We start from the raw sequence: 21,490 nt of genomic DNA, 5'->3' as shown, positions 1-21,490 counted from the left end.
GTTATATAAGTTCTAGGACATTCAGAGTCTAATAGCACTTTAAGGATGCTGGGCCACCAAGCTGCGTCAAAAGCTCCCTGAGCATCAAGAGTGACCATTATTATACAGGGTGAGTCACTAACTATTGCCACCAAGAATAACTCCAAAAGTATGATAGTAGCTGAAAAGTTTGTGGGACAAATGTTGCATGGGACAATGGGGGCCATAATATGAAGTTGGTTTTTTGTTGCTGTGTGGGGTTGCATTAAAGATATGAAGGTCAGCTTTGTTTTTTTAAATGAGATGCTATAGTTTGGTACTTATTTTCTGATAGTGGCTGTCGAGACAAATCCAATGATGTGTAACAGTAAGGTCTTTGAAGGTCAGCGAAGGTAAAAAAGATGGCATGAACGTCCATTTAGAGAAGCTGTCCAAACTGATGACAAATGGTGTCAATGCAGTGCTGCAGTCTTCTTATCATGGATTGAGTGGTAATCGTTATCACTTTAGCATTTAACGAAGCACATGCCCTGACAGCTCTATCTCGTATATCGTGCAAATAGTAAATATTCGTCGAACATGGCATATCCTTCTAACATCCCATTGACATGTAAACACCATTTGATGGTTCCACAATACAACACTAATAGGAATGGTAAGACGAGTATCATTCAATCAAGCAAATGTGAATGATGTATTCCTTTGAAGAACAAGTTGATATGCTTCTCATTTATGGAGAATGCCAAAGAAGTTCAGTGACAATTAGAGACTTATGCACTGAAAGATATCCTCAACGTACTCACTCTACATGTTGTTCATTTAAATAAGTGTATGATAAATTGAGAACAGCTGGATCTTTAACACATTGGAAACCTATCCAGCAAAGGAAAGTTACCAACGAGGAAATGGAAATTGGTACTCTTGCCACTGTGGTTCGAGATCATTGTGTTAGTTGTGTCAACTCGCAAGGGAATCTGGCATTAGCCAGAGCAGTGTTGTTCATGTTCTGCATCACCATAAATATCATCCATACCATATCAGTCTCCACCAAGAATTAACTGGTACAGATTGTTGTTTCGCATTGAATTCTACCGATGGGCTCAACTTCAGATTCAGAGGGATGAGACATTTATTAATTTCATTTTATTTACTGACGAGGCTACATTCATGAACCATGGAAATGGTAATTTGCATAACATGCATTATTGGGCAATTGAAAATCCATGGTGACTGCGGCAAGTTGCACACCAAAAACCATGGTCAGTGAATGTATGGTGTGGGATTCTGGAGGACAGAATTATAGGCCCCTATTTCATTGAAGGAAATCTTAATGGTAGGAAGTACATCACATTCCTGCAAGAAACATTATGTCTGTTATTGGAAGAAATACCTTTAGGAACAAGGAACAGAATATGGTATCAACACGATGGGTGTCCAACACATTTTTTACTGATGGCTAGAAATGAGTTGCAGAGACAATTCCCAAATCATTGGATTGGACGCGGAGGGGATGTGTCATGGCCAGCTCGTTCGCCAGACTTGGCACCTCTGGATTTTTTTTTGTGGGATTCGTAAAAGATATTGTTTATACAGACATTCCAACTACACCTGAACATATGCGAGAGAGAATTGTCGTAGCATGTGCTTCGATAAGTGCTGATGTGATAAGGAATACCACTCAACCCATGATAAGAAGATTGCAGCACTGCATTGACACCTGTGGTCATCACTTCGAACACCTTCTGTAAATGCACGTTCATGCCACCTTTGTGACCTTCATTGACCTTCAAAGACCTTAACTGTTACACATCACTGGACTCGTCTCAATAGCCGCTATCAGAAAATAAGTACCAAACTATAGCATCTCATTTAAAAAAACAAAGTTGACCTTCATATCTCTGAAGTGACCCCACCTAGCAACAGAAAACCAACGTCTTATAATGTCCCCCATTGTCCCATGCAACTTTTGTCCCACAAACGTTTCAGCTCCTATCATACTGTCAGAGTTATTCTAGATGGCAATAGTTAGTGACTCACCCCATATACTGTCCTTGTGATATGCTATCCTATATGAAGTTCATAAGAGCCAACAGTGCATCCTTTCTTTGGAGTAAGTCCATACTGATTGCTTAGGAGATGCTTAGAGAAGACAAGGTGCATAGTTCTGTTAATTAACAGCTTTTCCAATACTTTTTCTTCCATATACAGAAGACTGCTGAGATGAAATTTGGACACTTCCATGCAGTTTTCTTTGCCAGCTTTGAGAGTGGTTACTATTTTAGCTCTTTTCCATGATCTTGGAAAGCAGCCATTCTTTAGGCAACTGCAGTAAGATAGTTGGGGAAAAATGCTATACAGTTGATAAAGGATCTTACTAATAACACCATTTTACCAGGAGTCCTGTTTTCAGGCAAGTTCATTATTAATTCCTCTACAGTATTTCTGTCTGTGTGAAAGCTACATCATCTACCATTCTGCCGGGTCATAGCATTTGGAATCATATTAGTTTATGGTATTCTGAGTCTTGAATTTGATCATCCTCAGGCACAAAGTATTTTAGCATATAGATGGCAGTTCTGGTTACATCTGTATAACAATAAATTTGTTAGTTTGGGTTATGCTTTCAGCACATGCTGTTTGGACACACTCCAATGCTAAAAGTAATAATATTATGGTTGGAACAATTCCCTTCTTCAGCACAAGTCCATAGGCTTTGCATTGGCAGTAGATAAGAGGTGGCCATAGTTAAATCATTATTGCTCTTTCTGTTACTATTTTCAAAAGTTGGTCTGTGATTCCCCTCATTCACTATGTATAGATCAGAGGAAGCCAAAAATATCCTTTCCTCTGGAGTTTGTTACTGTCTGATGCCACATGCTAGATCTTGCATTGCTATCCATATCAATTACTAAACCAACTCCTTTATTGTAGATCATCATATCATTTTTCTCACATCATATTTGATGGGTTTTGTGATATCTAAGTACATGCAAGATATGAAAAATCACAAATTTTCTTTTACTATTTCTGCAAATACTGCATCTTTGATGAATAAGTGGCTAATCATTACAGGATTAATATCTTCGTTGGCTATCAGTACTGCTGCCCTTTTCCTTGTCACCTGCAATAAATATCTTGCAGCTTCTAGTGATTCCATCTACATTTTGTTGATAACAATATGGTTGTTGTATGAAAGCAATGTCAGTCTGATATTGCACAATAAGCTGCATCAGGTTAGCTGTTGCAGCTCTGGAGCATTGTAGGTTTATTTGTATGCACTTGATTTTGCTTTTGTAGAGACCAAGTTGTTTAACTTGTATTTGGTTTTACCATTAATGATAATCAATGTTCTGTTTGCATTGTGTACTATTTATTTCTGACGTATCTACGCTACTGCATTGTTCTTGCTCGAACATGGAGGTGACAAACACATATTTGATTTAGTGGCTGTTTCTCTTTTAATCGCACTTAAGAATCACTGTAGGTGATGACGTTCTTTGGTTTTTGCAAGTTGTTTATCAATTAATTGTTGCAAAGGTACAAAATCTGTAGTGTACTGCTTTGGAACCAGAAGTATTATTTTCTGATTTCTTGTTGCTTTTATACAGGCTTTGAATTCTTTTGAAGACATGAGGTAATCTTTATGGATATTTTCTGCCAGGGGCTCATTTCTCATTTGATGATGCTGATGAATCACATTTGGATTCTGCATCTATCATGTCGTCGTTTTGTTGTGGTGCACCAGATGCAGGTAGTGTTTCAGTAGTAGCTGTTGCACCTGATACTATGTGAGCTTTAGTATTAGATTTATCAGTCACACTAAATTCAGATAATTCATTAGTTTCCATAGGAAGGACATTGACAATTTCTCTTGACAGATTTTTAATCTGGTGTTCATTGGAAGAAATATTGTTCTTACTGATGACTAAACTGTTGAAAGTATTGGAACTACTTCTCATACTGATGGTGATATTTCTAGTACTGCAGTAGAAGAATCAGATGTATGTTGCTCCTTTCCAGACTGTGAGGGACGCTGAGGAATTTTTGGAGCTGGTTCTTCTACCAATGGTACAGACTTTTGTGTAGTAGCATTGTGTGCAAGAGCAGGAAATTCGCTTTCACCATTTGGAATAGTCAGTAACTGTGAGAAATCTTCCTTGATATGACCAACACCTTTGCAATGATGACATACAATGTCATCCATGGTAATATACTCATTGAAATGATTTCCTTCATAGGCGATGTGTACAGCGGATGGTACTTTGCTTAAATCGTCTAATATGTATGAGCAGTGCGATAAAATGATTTTGTTTGAGAGTATCCCTGAACCATGGTTGGAATATCTCTGACATGCCCAAGTACACATCCCCATTTAGACATTTTGTTAACTATTACAGCATTACTAATAAATGGAAATACATTAGAAAAGACAACTTGTGTATTGGCTTTTTTAAAATGCCTTACTGGTGTCATTATCTCTTTAAACACACAAATCACACTCTTACACTAATCTATCTACATTTTCTACAGTTCTTGTAAAAATACAAAAGTTGGCTCTACATATGTGAGAACAATGCTAAATATTGATGCCATAAATTGTCTCTTACTGATTTTACAGTCATCTATTACTATATTGGGAACATTGTTGATGATGACAGCTTTTCCTGGCGAGGTCATGTAGTTCGTAAACATAGAAATTGCTGTTTTGCTGGAGCAGCTGGCGTTTGTTGAGATGATTCAGTTTGGAAGCTTCAATAGTGCACCCATTTCCAAGCATGTTCACAGCTTCGGTGTTGACAACTCACTGAAGTGCAGCGCTGTGATCATTTAAAGGAGCTTGCCATACCAATGGAGCTGCCCTATTTAACTCGATTACACAGGAGCTGTATGCTCTGTGCTGAAATTAATTAGATGACAGTGACTTTAGTGCATTAGACTAGAACACAATCAAGTTTATGAAGTGTAACAGTTGTTTTAAACCAGTATTTGGAAGACTTCTGCAACAGCAGACAGACACTGTGTTTACGTTCATTGCTAATCAAAGATCCTCCTTTGTAAGTATTATTATAATCCATTTATTGACTAACAATATGAGCCTCTGACTACCAATCCATTCAGTAAAAACTACACAGCAATAACGTATTCTACATCACACTATTTGCAGTTCAAATTTTAGGTGAATCACCCTGTGGTGCGCATGTGTGTTATCTCTCTCTCTCTCTCTCTCTCTCTCTCTCTCTCTCTCCCCCATAGTATACAAAAACACATTTATTCAAATGCATTGTTGTGTCAAACTTTCAAAGGAATCAATGAAAAACTTTTGGAAATTTATGATTTTGTACTAATGAACATTTATATCTATGTAAATAAAATCATAAATGGTAATTTGTTCAAAATCTTTCATCTCTGAAACTTCACCAGTTGTGTTCAAATTATGACATTACATTGCATGTGAATATGTGCTTATTTTTATGTATTAATTGAAGTGCCATATAGTACATATAGAGGGGAAATGTTGTTGCCAAAAGTCTCTAAAAGTGCCTGACTGATTTATTACTTCAGATTTTTACACATTACTCTGATGAACATTCAGATGGATATAGGCTATATACTTTTAATATGTGTAATATATAGATATGTGTTTAATATATAAAGGGGAAACATTATTACCAAAAATTTCAAAAAGTTCTTGACCTATTTACTTCAATTTTTACACATTTCTGTAATACATGTATGAACACATGTAGGCTCTCTTTCTCTCTCTCTCTCTCTCTCTCAACATTGTTAGCAAACAGCAAAATTATTGTAATTGGTTTATTATAAATAATAATTAACATGGCTCAAAGAGAGGGGGAGAATAGGAAATGGACAGAGGGGTGAGAGCAAATGTACATAGGAAGCTGGGTGATGAGATGGATAGAGAGAGGCTGGAAAGAGAGGGGCATGAGAAAGATGGACACAGAAAGGGGGGAGGAGACAATGGAGAGAGAGGGGGAGCAGCAGATGGAGAGGGGGAGGAGAAAATGAACAGAGAAAGGGAGAGGAGGTGATGGACAGAGATGGGGGAGTGGGGGAGAGGTGGGGCAAAAGACAATGAAGAGAGAGGCAGGAGGAGAAGATTGACAGAGAGGGGGGGAGGAGGAGATGGACACAGACAGAGGAGAGAAGGAGATTAGGATGTATATTCAATTCCCATACATGTTAGAAATATGTGCTTTCTCTTTATTTTATTTTCCATTTAACTACACTGAGCCACAGTAAGGCTGGGAGCGGGTAGTAATAAAATAGATTTGTGGGGAGTAAATATGCAGACATATGTATTTGGTATTAAATTGTTTTCGTAGGTTGAGCTGAAAGTCAACAAGAAATACAGAATAGAGAGATTTCTACTTAAGGAAGCATTAACGATATTGAGTTTCATCTAATTATGGCAGTTTGTAAAGAAGCATGAATGATATTCAGTTTCATCTAATTATGGCAATTTTTCTTTCAAATAATAGTGATAATGATTGGTATGCTTAAACTCTATGCATGAAAGAATTGAATTGTATACATTCTGCATTCTTGTTCTAACAATGTTTTATTTTTAACTTCCAGGCCCCTTTGGCAATGATACTCACATCAGGTAAGAAACATTTAATCTGTTTACTTTCTTATGCACCCCCACAATTTTGCCCATGTATGCATTCAACACATACATTGCACATATCCCCTTCCCCTCTCACTATGAACACCTCTGTCTTCCCCATCTCTAGGTGCAGGGGATGTGGAGTATTTATTTGTTTGAATCTGTAATTGTTAATGAAATGATGTGAACTTGATTTGAAATGACACATTGAGAAAATTGTGCTACGTTGGTGGCCATTGTTTTGATTTTGTGGTCGGTAGTGTTTCACAGTTGAAAACTGTTCAAAGTGGAAGGATTTCCCTTATGTGATATCAAACATTGGGGTGTCCTGTCACCGTGGAATATGTATCCGTGGTCCATTTAATGCATGTACCGTCTGCCTGTCCATCTCCTCCTCCTATTCCCTGTCTGTATATCTCTGTGTCCTCCTGTCTGTGTCCATCTCATCCTCCCTCCCACTATTACCACCTTGTTCTCATCCCTCTCTGTCCACATTCTCCTCCCCCTATCTCTGACCATCCCCTCCTCCCCCTCTCTCTGTTCATCTCCTAATCTCCACTCTATCTGCACATTTCCTCCTCCCCACTCTCTCAGGCCAATTCCCCCATCACTCATTTCTCTGTTCATATTCTCCTCTCACCTTGTCTCTGTCTCTTCTACCCCTTATCTGTCCATCTCCTCCCCCTCTCTCTGTCCATCTCCTCCTCCTCCTTTCTCTCTGTACATCTAGTCCTCCACCTATCTTTCTGGTGAACCCTTCTCGCGCCTCTCTCTATTCAATTCTTCCTCACTTGCCATCTTCTCTTGCCCACTGTCCCAATCGATCTCTGCCTGTCCTCCTCTCTGTATCCATGTCCCCCACCTCTCCATATTCATCTCCTTCTGCTTGCATCTCCCTATCTGTCTCCTTCTCCTTACTCTCACTATGGATCCCCCTCCTACCCCTCTCTGGCCATCCCCTCTTCTCCCCGTCCCTCCATCTGTTCCTATCCATTTCTCTGCCAACTTCATCCTTCCCATCTCTCATTATTCATCTCCTCCTGCTGACTCTGTGCTCAGCCACATTAATCGATGAACATAGCCCCTGCAAGGCATATTGATACTACCTGCACACCATGTCTGCTGTTCTCTTTCTCTCTATCTATCTCTCTCTCTCTCTCTCTCTCTCTCTCTCTCTCTCTCTCTCTTTCCGTGTCTGTCTCTGTCTCTTTCTGTCCTCTTCTTCCAGTAGTATTCCCACTAGTCATGTTTGACACACAGATTGCACATATCACTTCCTCCCATTCCCCCTCTGCTTGTCACCACCTCACCTACCCCTCTCTATCTACTTCCTCCTAACAACCATCTCTGCCCATCTCCTCCTTCCACCCTTGTCTGTTCATCTCCTCCTTTCCCTCCTCTTCTCCCATTTCCTCCTTCTGCCCCCTGTCTCTGTCTATCTCCTTTTCCTACCTCTACCTGTCCACCTCATCTATCTCTCTCTTCCTCCTGCGCCTCCCTTTTTCCATTTTCTCCACTCCCTCTCTCTGACCATATCTTCCTGCCCCTCCCTTTGAGCACATTATACATCAGGTGCTGCAAAAGACATTTTTGCTTGTACCTCCATTTGTTGTGAAGCTAGGAAGTTATAAACCCCACAGTGCTGATACCCAAGAGACCTGCTATTTCTGTGCCAAATTTGATTCAAATTGATCCAAGGGCTTGGGAGAAGATCCAGCACATACACACTTACACTCTTCTTTATGCTTATAACAGACTAGCTTTTTCTCTGCAGCTTCATCTGTGTACTTGTTTGACATGTATATTGCACAAATCTCCTCCTTCCCCCTATTTTGGTCCAACTATTCCTCCCCCTTCTCTCTCCTTCCTTCTTGTCCTCCACCTCTCCCTGTTCACTTCCTCCTCCCCCCTCTGTCTCCTTGTCCATCCTCTCCTCTCCCCCCTCTCTCTGTGTCCATCTGCTCCTGTCACATTGGCTCTGCCCATCGTCTCCTGCCCTCCTCTGTAATTCATCTCCTCCTGCTCCCTCTTCTTATCCATCTCCTCCTCCCCCTCTCCCAATGCATCTCATCCTCCACCTCTCTCTGTGGCTCTGTCCTTCCCCTTTCTCTATCAGTCTTCTCTTCCCCTGTCACCCTATACATCCACTCATACCCTCTCTCTCTGGCCATCCCCTCCTCTAGTCATCTCAGCCTTCCTCCAGCCTTGCCCATCTGTACCTGTAGACCCAGCCTAACAATTTGATGGAGCAGGCTGGCAATACTCCCACAATATGTATATGAGACAAGGTTTCCTACACGTGCGGGGCTTAAATTTTTTTTCCACAGACACATAGCCTGCCCTGCAAAGATTGTTGATAAGGTAGGCCAAGACTACTCCAATACAACATGCACTTCATGTGCAGAGCACCCTGTATTTCTGGGACTGCAAAGTATATCCACCATTATTGGAGATAGGAGGTTATAAATTCCACGTGCTGGTAGTCATGAAACTTGCTGTAAGTGTGCCAGATTTGGCTGAAATCAATTCAGGGTTTTAGGAAAAGGCACAGGACATAAATAGATATATAATATCCTTTTTCTCATGGCATTATCTGCATACATGTTTAACACATATATTGCACACATCTCTTCTTCCCCCCCTCTGTGTCTACCTCTTCCTCCCCACTCGTGTCCACCCATCTACTTCTCCCCCTTCACTCTTTCCCTCTCCTCCTCTGCCTCCATCTCTCTCTCCATCCATTTACTCCTCCCTTTCTCCTTCTCCATCTCCTCCTGACTCATATGCCTATGTCCATCAACTTTGCCAACACATGAAGTACGATGTCTGTGTACCAAATTTGGTTGAAATCAACCCAGGGGCTTGGGAGGAGGAATCCTGGAGATACATACATACATACATATTTACTCATCTATGAAGGGCTTATTTCAATAGTGCTACAAGACCATTACCTCCACTTTTCTTCCTATAATGCTTCTGAAACTAATGATCCAAACAAACAGAAAGAAAGGTTCATCTCTAGCAAGAAGCCATATGCTTGAATATTTCTGGTATCTCAACTGCAGATTTTACGGTGCTCATTTAACTTTAAGACTCTGTATCTCAAAATGAACAAAAATGGACTTATACCACTATTGAAATAAGCCCTTCATATATATGAAGCAGCATGTATGTATGTCTGGGATCTCCTTCCAAATACTTGGATTGATTTTAACCAAATCTGGCACACAAACAGCAAACTTCACAAGTATCAGTGCTCTGGGGTTTAGAAACTCCCAGCTCCAATAAGAGCAGAAATACAAACAAGAAGGTGTTTTTTCTGCACCTGTTGTATATCTGCTCTGCACAAATGTTGTGCTGTGTGGAATAGTATCAGCCTATCTTAATGATTTGCTTTGCAGAGCAACCTACACATAAGGGCCAGGAAGTGATTTTTACAGCCTCTAGCATGTAGGCTGCCCTTCTCAAAAGGCATATTGTGAGAATAGTATCAGCTTGATTTACAGGAGTTACACGTGTAGATAGGTACAGCTGAGCAGAAAGAGACGACTTGTAGAAGATGAATAGTGAGAGAGGTGGGAGCATGTTGTGGACAGAGAGAGTGTGAAGCAGGATAAGAGGGACAGAGAGTGGGGAAGAAGGATATGGGCAGATGGATAGGGGAGGAAGATATGATCAGAGAGAGGGTGTGGAGAAGATAAATGAAGAGTAGGAGAGGAGGAGATAGATGGACGTGGGACATGGGAGCATAAGGTAGACAGAAAGCTGGAGGAAGGAAGAATTGTATGCATAGGGGGAAAAGGCTAGTTATAATACAAAGTAACATGTACGTGTGTATGTCTAGGATCTCCTCCTAAACTCCTGGATAGATTTCAACCAGCTTTGGCACACGAACAATAAACTCTGTGAGTATCAGCACTGCAGAGTTTAGCTCCAATAGTAGTGGGGATACAGCAGAAACGTGTTTTTTCAGCCCATGCTGTTCGGGCTCCCCTGCATGACAAGCATGTTGTGTTGGAATAATACTGGCCTGCTTTATCAACCTGTTTTTCAGGGACTCCACATTCAGATGGGCATGGATGGAGGAAGGTTGTGATAAATAGATGAGGAGATGGACAGAGACAGAGAGGGGAGGAGATAGATAGCAGTGGCGTAGCGTGAGGGGAGACTTTGAGACTTAGTCTCCCCTGTATTCGTGCTTAAAAAAGATGCAATAGTAATTCATAACAAAAATATAAACAACTTTCTACTGAGAGCACTAAATGTGCAAAGACACCTGATTTGTAGCCCGTGCCGCCGCACCCTGAGTATTGATGTATCTACCTGCTTGAGACTCGACTGCTCTCAGTCTCTGCCTCCCTTCCCTTACCTGGCTGTGTGTGCCTGCACCCTCTCCACTTCCCCTCTTCCACGAAGACCAGTGCGCTGCAGTTGCTAGCAGTTATCAAGACTAGTCTCTGCTGTTTCTATGCTGGCTTTTAACGTGGAAGTGACGTCACGTGGTTTGTGTTCATAATCATTATTGTGTGATTTTAGTGCATATTTTTGTTGTGTCGCCAACATGAGTGAGCCAGCAACTACACACCTTATATAATTTTTATTAAAAACGCCTTTTTCTACATTAAAATACAAAAAAAGTGAGAATTGAAGGACAAACGACCTACTCCTATACTCAGTGTAGTTTTAAGTGAAGCCAAACAAAAACACACTTTTCAGACAGCCTGGTATGATAAGTATGCTTGGCTGACTGCGAATGAAGTCAATAACATATTATTTTGTTATATATGTCTTCTGTTTGGTGGTGAAAAGGAATGATGCAATGAGGGCATCTGTACAATAAATAACTTTGACAGGAAAGCACAAATTCATCAGATATCAAAATGTCACCTGCAGAACAAAGAATCATTTCAGTTATAGGGCAAAGTAGAATTGAGCATGCCCTTTCCGAAGCCGCTCACCTTCAATAAAATACAACAAACAAGTTGCATCCAGCAGGAAAGTATTGGCTCATCTTATTCAGGCAATTGTATTTATTTGTAAAGAAGAACTAGCCTTTCGCGGCCATCAAGAAGACGAATCCTCCAGCAACAAAGGTAACTATCTCGAATTGTTGGATTTACTAGAGACCATCTGTCATCCTCTTCAACCTTTAAAGGAATTTTTCCAGATATACAGAATGATGTAATAGAAATGATAACTCTGGCAGTTAATGAGAAAATAAAATCTCAAATTCAAAACTGCAATTTCATTTCGATTCAGGCTGATGAAACATTAGACGTGTCATGCAAGAGTCAAATGAGTATAATATTGCAGACAAAATTGAGGAAAGATTCGTTGGATTTTATGATGTTTCTGGAGATAAAACTGCTGAAGGTTTGTCAAATAGTATAAGGTTTGTCAAACAATATTCATGCAGTATTGAAAGAATGGAATGTGGTAGGAAACGTGGTTAGTCAAACATATGATGGTGATTTTCAGTAACGGCAGGCAGAGAAAGAGGACTACAACAATTGGTGAAGTAGTTCTGTCCCTATGCACTGTTTATTCATTGTTACACAAGCCAACTGAATTTGGTACAGTTACATTCCTCCAAAATCATATGAGAAGTACGCATGTTTGTAAGTGATCTTACTGCATTCCATTTGGTTTTCAGCAAATCATCAAAACGAACTGTATTGCTAACTGAGAAAGGATTTAAACTGCCACATGCGAGCAACACTCGCTGGAACTTCCGTTCCAGGGCATTTTCAACATCTAGCCATTTCTCAGTCATATATAGTGTATTTAATTATATATTTGATGATACAGACTCTCAGTGGGACCCAGAATCATTGAGCTGTGCTGTGGGAATGAAACAATGGAGGGATGATCCTATGTTTGTCTACTTGCTTTGCTTCTACCAAGTGTGCTTTGTTTATGTTGATCATCTCTTTAATGTTATTCAGCCAAAATCCGTCAGTATAACTGCTTGCCAAGACGAAATAAGAGTTGTTTTGAGAAACTTATGACAATTAAGAACAGAAACATTCATTGATGAATGCATTAAATGCAACTTGTGTTTGAATGGTAACTTATCATTCTGTGACAGTCAAAAGACATCTCTCAGGACACTAACTTACAAGATACTGGATTTGCTAATTGTTCAGATGGAAAGAAGGTTTCAAGACATTCCCCAATTCAGTTTGTTGAACTTTTGAACGAAAAGTGTTTCCCAAACTATCAAAAAGAATTCCCAAAGTTGAAACTGCTTCAATTATTAGAACAGTACCCTTTTTCAAACAAGAACAACTTGAACATGAACTATGGAACATATAAGCTGATGAGAAAAAACACTATTTGCAAGAATCCTCTTAAAGTACATTGTCAACAATGATTTAGACTCTGTTTATGAAGTAACAACAAAGTTCCTGCGTTTGGTTTTGACCCTAACCGCAACAACAGCAAGCAGTGAATGAAGCATGAGTACTCTTAAATGAGTGAAGAGTTATTTAAGGAATTCAATGTCCAACATCTGGCTGTCGTGTTTGAGCACATTGGCAATAGAAAAGACACTATTTGGAGAGCTATCCAGTGATTAGATCTTTGTAGACCGAGTTATAGACTTATTCGTGGAAAGAAAAGACAGGCGCATTGCACCTGTGTACAAGAAAATATATAAGTGCTTCTTCTCTTGCTCCTGGAGTTCTAAAAATTTGTCATCGTTTCTTGAACAAGTTATTATTATTATTATTATTATTATTATTATTATTATTATTAGTGGCGGTGGTAGTGGTAGTAGTAGTTGTTGTTATTGTTTTATTTGATGCATTTTGTTTCATTTGTTTAAATTGTTGTTTATTGCACCATTTTGTCTCCCTATAATCACTGCAGAGCCTCCCCAACCTTTTCAACCACGCTGCGCCACTGATAGATAGACAGAGAGTGGGGAAGGAGGAGATGGGCAGAGAGGGGAGGAAGAGAAGGATGAGAGATGGGGGGAAGATGACACGGATAGATATATGGGGAGGAGGAGGTGGAAAGAGAGAGGGGATGAAGGACTACATGGATAGAGTGGGAGAGGAGAAGATGGACAGAGAGGGGGGAGGAGGAGTTAGATATAGCATAGGGATGGATGAGATGTGCAGAGAGAGGAGGGTGAAGATCTATGGAGGAATGGGGAAGAAGGAGATGTACAGAGAGAGTGGGGAGGAGAGGATGTAGAGAGAGGGATAGAGGAGGAGATGACTAGGCTACGGTTTTCCAGTTGCCTAGGGTGCAATTGATATGGTCGCGAGCCCAGGAGAAGTATTGCAGGCGACGTCATGCTGTTAGCAAAGGCACTCGCATCAGTTGTCTGCTGCCACAGCCCATTAATACCACATTTTGCCACACTATCCTAACAGATACATTCACTGTACATCCTACATTGATTTCTGTAGTTATTTCATGCAGTGTTGCTTGTCTGTTAGCACTGACAACTACGCAAAAACTGTTGCTCCTGGTCTTTAAGTGAAGGTCATTGGCCACTGTGTTGTTCATATTGAGAGGTAGTGCCTGAAGTTTGGTATTCTTCGCACACTCTTGAAACTGTGGATCTTGGAATATTGAATTATCTAATGATTTCCAAATTGGAATGTTCCATGCAGCTAGCTCCAACTACCATTCCGCATTCAAAGTCTCTTACTTTCCGTCGTGCTACCATAACCATGTTGGAAACCTTTTCACATGATTCACCTGACTACAAGTGACAGCTCCACCAATGCACTGCCTTTTTATACATTGTGCACTCAATACTACTGCCATCTTTGTATGTGCATATCACTGTTCCAATTACTTTTTGTCACCTCAGTGTATGTGCCATACACACACGTGCTTGAAGCCATGGGTAACAGGTTAGGTGTAGATAAACCATGCATTCATCAGTTCATTACTTCTGTACTCAGAAGAGGTAATCAGTTTACAAAGTAGGAAGAAGTAATCAGCTTACAGAGGAGATTACTTACAAAACACGCAAGTAATCCATCTTAGAATACTGCTTTAATGTGTGAAATTCATGCCAAATAGGACAAATTGGAGGTATTGAACATTTACACATAATAACAACTTAAATGGTCCTAGGTTTAATGATAGTATCATCAAAAGGATAGATTGCTACTCAGAATATAATGGAGATGTATGGTTGTGTGTGTGTGTTTTCTGCTTTAGAAGAAGGCCTTTTGGCTGAAGGCTCACTTGTTTAGCAGTCTCTCTGTTGTGCCTGTCTGTGACTCGGCATCTCCACTATATGCTGAGTAACAACATATCCTTTTCATAATATTGTGATTATTCCATCCTGGATTTTCCATGGTCCTAGGTTTGATCAGTTTATTTGACTCATGGGGGGAACCATTACAGAAATATGGAAAAATGTGAATAAGCAGACACCTGAGGCTAGTTACCAACTCTCTCCTTGAAGCCTAATGAGAAATTTTCGAGAACCAGTACTGAGTGAAGCATCTAGGACTGTATTAAATCCCCTACATAATGCTCCTGAAAGGACCACAGGTAAAAGAGTAGACTGTTTACAGCATGCACAGAGACAGGTCCTCACATTTCCATACCAAATGAAAGAGGAAGGTACACTAATACATGGTACATGGGAAGTACATTCTGCCATGCACTCAACAATTTTTTGTGGAGTAATGATGCAGATGTAGACCTTAATGGTTTGCACGATGTCCTCTCTGCCTCAATTAATTATAAAATAGATGTTAAATTTTTTCACTAACAAAGGTGGCACTTCAGAAATTAAATTCATAGTTGAATTCTATTTATTTTCTGTCACACACCTGACAATGGGCTTGCTGTTCTTATTGTTTATTACTTTTCTTAAAACCAGCTAAGTAACCTACCTAGATTCCACAAAGTGTTATCTTTTTTATGATCACTCAAGTGAGTACAGTATCAGAGAGTCACCGTTGACATCAGTCAACTCATACATATTCTAGCCTGTAATAATTTATGAAGATATGGAGTGGAATGATGTCATAAGTTCAGTCATGGATAAAGACTATGGTTCATTGGTAGGCAGACAGTCTACATAGAAGACTGCTTACATCTACACTCTATGAGCCACCTTACGACGTGTGGTGGAGAGCATTTCTGGTATCGCTATTAATCACCCCATTTCCATTCTATTCACAAATGGTGCATGGAAAAATGATTGTTGGTAAGCATCCATATGAGCTCCTATTTTTGTCTGATCTTCTCATTGTGATCATTTTGTAGCACATGTGTGGATGGAAGTAATATGTTTCCCAACTGTTTCCAGGCTGCAATCTCTCAAAATTTCAGTAGTAAACTTATTCCTGATGCACAACTCCTCTGTTGTAGTGTGCGTCACTGGAGTTTGTTGATTATCTTTGTAACACTGTCACATTCACTAAAAAATCTTGTAATGAAAATGTGCCATTATTTGTTGGATATTCTTTATCTCTTCTGTTAATGCAAATCACGAATGGCCCAAACTGATGAGTAATCCTCAAGAATTAGTTGAACAAGCATTTTGTAAGCCATTTCTTTTGTGGATAAATTACATTTCCTTAAGATTTTTCCATTGAAATTCAACTAAGCATCTACTTTTCCTACAATTTTTTTATGTGGGCATTCCAATTTAGGTTGGTCTGGATGATTACTCCTAAATATTTTACAGTAGTTACTCTCCAGTGATTTATCATGAATAGTGTACTCAAACAGCAGTGGATTTATTTGCTTGTTTATGCACCTTACACTACATTTATTTACATTCAAGGTCAAATGACACTCCATGCTCCATTCATCCATCCTCTACAGGTCATTCTCCAATCTGCTACAGTCATCTGAGATTTTGTATAGACAGTTGTATTGTGCACAAACAGCTTCATGGAGCTTCCAATGTTAGCCACTAGATCATTTATATATATTATAAACAGTAATGATTCTGTCATAGTACCTTGAAGTAGTCTTGAAATTACCTTTATGTCCATCCATTTTGTTCCAGTAAGAGCAATATGTTGAATTCTATTCTGAAGGAAGTTCTGATTCTAATGACACATCTGGTCAATAAATGGTAAGCTTGTATTTTGCAGACTAAATGACACTGTGGAACTGTATGAAATGCCTTTCCAAAACCAAAGAAGACAGTATCAACCTGGTGCCATGGTCCACAGTGGTCTGGATCTCATGAATGAAGAGAATGAGCTGAGTTCTGCAAGATATCTGTTTCTGAAATTCCTATTGATTTTTATAGAGGAGATTTTCATTCTTCAATAATGTCATAATACGTGTATAGTGAACATGTTCCGTAATTCTACAAGCAGATTGATGTCAGTGATGCAGGCCTATAACTGTGTGCATCTGTTCTTCAGATATTCTTGAAAACAGAAATTATCTGCACTTTTTTCCATCTGATAGGTACCCTTTCTTGCTCCAGCAATCTATAGTAAACTAAAGTTGAAATGTTTTCAAGTCTTTTCTCATAATCTCTGTAGACACTCACAGGAATCTCATCTGGTCCACATGCCATGCTGCCTTGGCATTTATGGACCAATTAAAAGGAGGAACTGTATTGTGTTATCCACAGTGAAACAATTCATTGTTTTGCCTTCTCTCTGTCATCCTCCAGTTCAGTGTCATTATGACTGATTATATGTTTTTGATTTGTTTACTGCATTTGGCAAAATTTTACCTTCAAATTTATTGAACACTTCTTCTGTTGCTCTCATTATACTCATTTAGGATTCATTCATCTTTTGTTTGTCAACTAGTATTTGATTTCACTTATATCTGTGAACTTTAGCAGCTATGTATTGAACCATAATGAATCTTCCCATCCTTCAGAAGCTTGCTTGGAGAATACTGGCCTAAGGCATTGAATAATGATTTTGAATTTTGTCTATTTGTGCTCCACATCTTCGTCCCAGCTCTGAATATTTGATGTTGAATAGTCTGAAGGAAGGAAGGAAAATTACAATTTAATTTCCCATCGATAGCACAGTCATTACAGATGGAGCATAAGCTCAGATTATGAAAGGATGTGGAAGGAAACTGGCGATGTCCTTTTCAAAGGCATTCTGGCATTTGCCTGGAGCGATTTAGGGAAATCGTGGAAGACCAAATTCTGGATGGATTCCGTGTAACACTTTTAGTTACTGGTGTTATCAGAGCCTTATGAAAGCTGATGACCTCCTCTGTTACCCGATTCTGAAAGTGTGGTTGTTTGTTGCTATTAGGTATAAGACAGCAACAAATATGCTGCCAGCATTGGCATCTAACCTATATATGTGATATACATCCCAATCTAAATTTAGAATTTTCCTGCTGTTCACTTCACATTTCAGCAAACTTTCTGTTCCTAATACTATGCAGGCAATATTACCTTTAACAATCAATACTGATTCTGGGATCTTATCATAGGTGTTCCTGTAGTTTACTAATGTCACATTAACGTTTTCTCTTTTCTGTTTCCGAGGAAGAGAGTTGTCTAAAACTAAGTGGCTGAATTATCTTTTGATTTCAGCAGACAATATATCATTGACTCCAAAGCTGGACTCCTCTAACCTAAAAAAACCACCAAGTGTGTGGCATGGTACTCTGCTAACCTGATAGCAGCTCCTTTTTCCAGTGTGCCATAGCCCTATTGAGGGGGGTCCAACAAATCTCCACCAGATTTAAGAGGTCAAGAAATCCTCTGACACTCTAGAGATTTTGACTTTTCACTGGCTCCAAACCAGAGGGCCACAATAAATTCTGAGTGTGATGCCGCAAATAGTGAGCTTCTTACAAAACCAACTTGTGCAACTTGTCATTTAGTGTGGGAAGAAAAACTAATTAAATGTTTCTGTGCATGCTGCAATAGGAGTAGTCCAGCAGTGTTCCAACTTTGAATACATAACTGATTGAGGTTGACCTGACAAGACTTGCTGCAGATGAATAACTCATGGCACCTATTAGAATATAACTGTCGCTTAGTGTTGGCTTACAGTTAAATGTTCAGAACTGAGTTGTCAGTGATTGACTGTGAGAACATTTTCATGAAGAGTGGTAACTGCTGAGTGTGAGAACTGTCTAAAATACCTATTAAAATACTCATTAAGGAAATGCTTTTTTAAATGCTTTATGAATTTTTAGAATATTAACTAATTAGGTATTTGATAAAATACAGGAATTGTAGGCATTATTTACATTCATTTAGACATGAAGTTACTTTGTGTAACTATTGTTTTAGTCATTCTTTAAATGGATGTAATATGGGATTCTGATGAATAATCAGATTATTAGGCACACAGATTTTCTCCACATTTCTCATATTTGAAATGTTTCATTGAATAAGATTTCTTCCCAGTAATAGTACACAATTATAGTTACAGAAAAATCAGATATATAAAATGGTAACATTGAATTTTTGGTGAAAATAATGTTCGTTAGTCACAATGTTTTCTCAACTATGAAATTTGCAGAGATACAAAGTTTTATTTACACAAAATGTAAAAAAGGACTTCAATATGAGGAATATAAGTCATGAATCAGACACTTATTATCGGGGTTAAAATTGTGAGTGCATGTGTTCACATAAATCTTACATGTTAAAATATTTCCATATGCAAAATGTTTTTATGTGGTAGGCCTATATTTTGTACTCTGATCATCACCAAATTTAAGTTATGCTTTAGACGATAAGAATAAAAAATACACGCTGTACAAGATTTTTGACATTTTATTCAAATACTATGTACAGCATAGATAAGAAAAAAAATAATATTTATATTAGTATCGATAGCAGACTAAAGGGGGACTATTCCACTTTGCTATGTTTCAAGTAGTCAGGGTGATTTCCAGCTGCTTATGCATACCAACTACCCGAGAACAGTATTCACATTGGGGCTGGTGCAGTTATATGATAGAATAAATACAGTAATTTTTTATGCAAGTTATAAGGCAAGATCTCCACCTCTTTTCCATTTAAATGGTTTGCATGTCAGTGTCACATTCATTTTGTAAAAATAGATTTCCCATTTGCTTCGCGAGTCACGAAGTGGACACCATCCTCTACCTTCCCTTCACAGAGAAGTTTGAGATGTTAACTGGGAACTCCTAAACAATAAAAAATATGAATACTTGAACAATGTCAACCATATAATAGAGGGAAACATTCCACATGGAAAAATATATCTAAAAACAAAGATGATGAGACTTACCAAACAAAAGCGCTGGCTGTGTTGTGTCTGTGTATGTGCGGATGGATATGTGTGTGTGTGCGAGTGTATACCCGTCCTTTTTTCCCCATAAGGTAAGTCTTTCCACTCCCGGGATTGGAATGACTCCTTACCCTCTCCTTAAAACCCACATCCTTTCGTCTTTCCCTCTCCTTCCCTGTTTCCTGACGAAGCAACCGTTGGTTGCGAAAGCTAGAATTTTGTGTGTATGTTTGTATGTGTGTCTATCGACCTGCCAGTGCGTTTGTTTGGTAAGTCTCATCATCTTTGTTTTTAGATATATATATTTTCAGTCATAGTGTGCAGAGATCGTCCAGTATGAGGATAAAGGTAGTGAATCTGATACTCTGCCTTAATTGGACATTTTGGGAACTTGATGTTTAGCTACCGTGGAAGGTGAATGTAAGAACCTCCTGGAAGAACTTATTATATAGAGAAAAATGAATTTTTATAGCAAAAAACCCCAATCCTTTCATTCAGATCTTATTGTTATTTCATATTAATTTTCCTATGATGAATAATATGAGTGAAAATGATAAAATTGTTGTTATACATAGTCGATAAAGTATTTTTAATCATGATTTGAATAGGCTTAAAATACAAATAACATAGAGAACTAAGTCAAAGATAATATTCATAAAATGATCTATAACATGTTTATGTTCGATACAAAACTGAGAATTGCAAACTACAGAAAGGCACATAATAAAAGTCCTATGCAAAATCTTAAAATGCTATGGAAGCACACCTGTAATATGAGAAATTTTAATGTAGAATGTCCACTTCCTTACAGATTAAAACTGTGTACCAGATGCACAGTCGAATCTGGTATTTGACTTTTGTTATCCATCATCTTACCAACTGACCTATCTAAGACACATCCAAGGCCTAAGTCTCGCAATTTCAGTTCTGCCAGTAATCGTCTCATACTTACCAAATTTCACAGAAGCTCTCCTGAATACCAAGCTGGACTTGCACACTTGGAAGAAAAGATATTCCTGAGATTAAGCTTAGCCACAGGCTAGAGGTTGTTTTCTGAATGATTATTTCAGCTTGCAGTGGAGTTTGAACTGCTTCGAAACATTCTAACAAATTAATACAAGGGAAGGTTCCGGGTCTGAGTCCCACTTCAACATACAGTTTTAACAGTCACAGAGTGCGAGGTTAATTATGTTAAGATATAATGTTTAACTGTAAACATCAAAGATTTCATGATCATCAGGCTGGGGAGAAAAAGATGAGTGGTAAAAGTTGTGTTAAGATGGAAAAAGAATTAAGCACATCTCATTTATATATCAAATTGTTCACAGCTGATTATTTCTTTCCACTTACTTTCTCTTTAGTGTGAGAAAAGGAGGAAGTAATAAGTTCACATGAAAGAATTTCCTAATTCTCCTATTTGTCATTAATCTTAATTATAATTGTAGTAGACTTTTCATATTCCCTATAATGACCAATTCTGATTTATGTCACTGATATTTTGTATATAGCTTGCCTCATGACATTATATGTATAGGTGGCATAATAATATAAAATAACTATTGCTTGTCTGCAGTATTTTGTAGTTCTTACTTACAGTGTTACACAAAATTTTAGAATTGATGCATATTTGTTTGCAGTTTGTTGATAATGTATATAGAAGTATCCTTTTTAATACATCTTATTGATTGTC

General features: G+C 38.7%; 1 protein-coding gene across 2 annotated transcripts in view; it reads left to right on the top strand.

The window, feature by feature from the left end:
* LOC124711889 (NADPH oxidase 4-like) overlaps positions 1 to 21,490 on the top strand; it is a 196,820-nt gene that overhangs the window by 105,308 nt on the left and 70,022 nt on the right. For both annotated transcript variants that reach the window (XM_047242132.1, XM_047242133.1), the window contains exon 5: positions 6,577 to 6,604. In XM_047242132.1, coding sequence (XP_047098088.1) covers positions 6,577 to 6,604 — 28 coding nt within the window. The remainder of the gene's footprint in view (positions 1 to 6,576; positions 6,605 to 21,490) is intronic.

Source organism: Schistocerca piceifrons, chromosome 8 (assembly GCF_021461385.2).
Source record: "Schistocerca piceifrons isolate TAMUIC-IGC-003096 chromosome 8, iqSchPice1.1, whole genome shotgun sequence".
NCBI lineage: Eukaryota > Metazoa > Arthropoda > Insecta > Orthoptera > Acrididae > Schistocerca > Schistocerca piceifrons.
The sequence above is the reverse complement of the archived record's forward strand: the minus strand, read 5'-3'. Positions and strand labels throughout refer to the sequence as shown.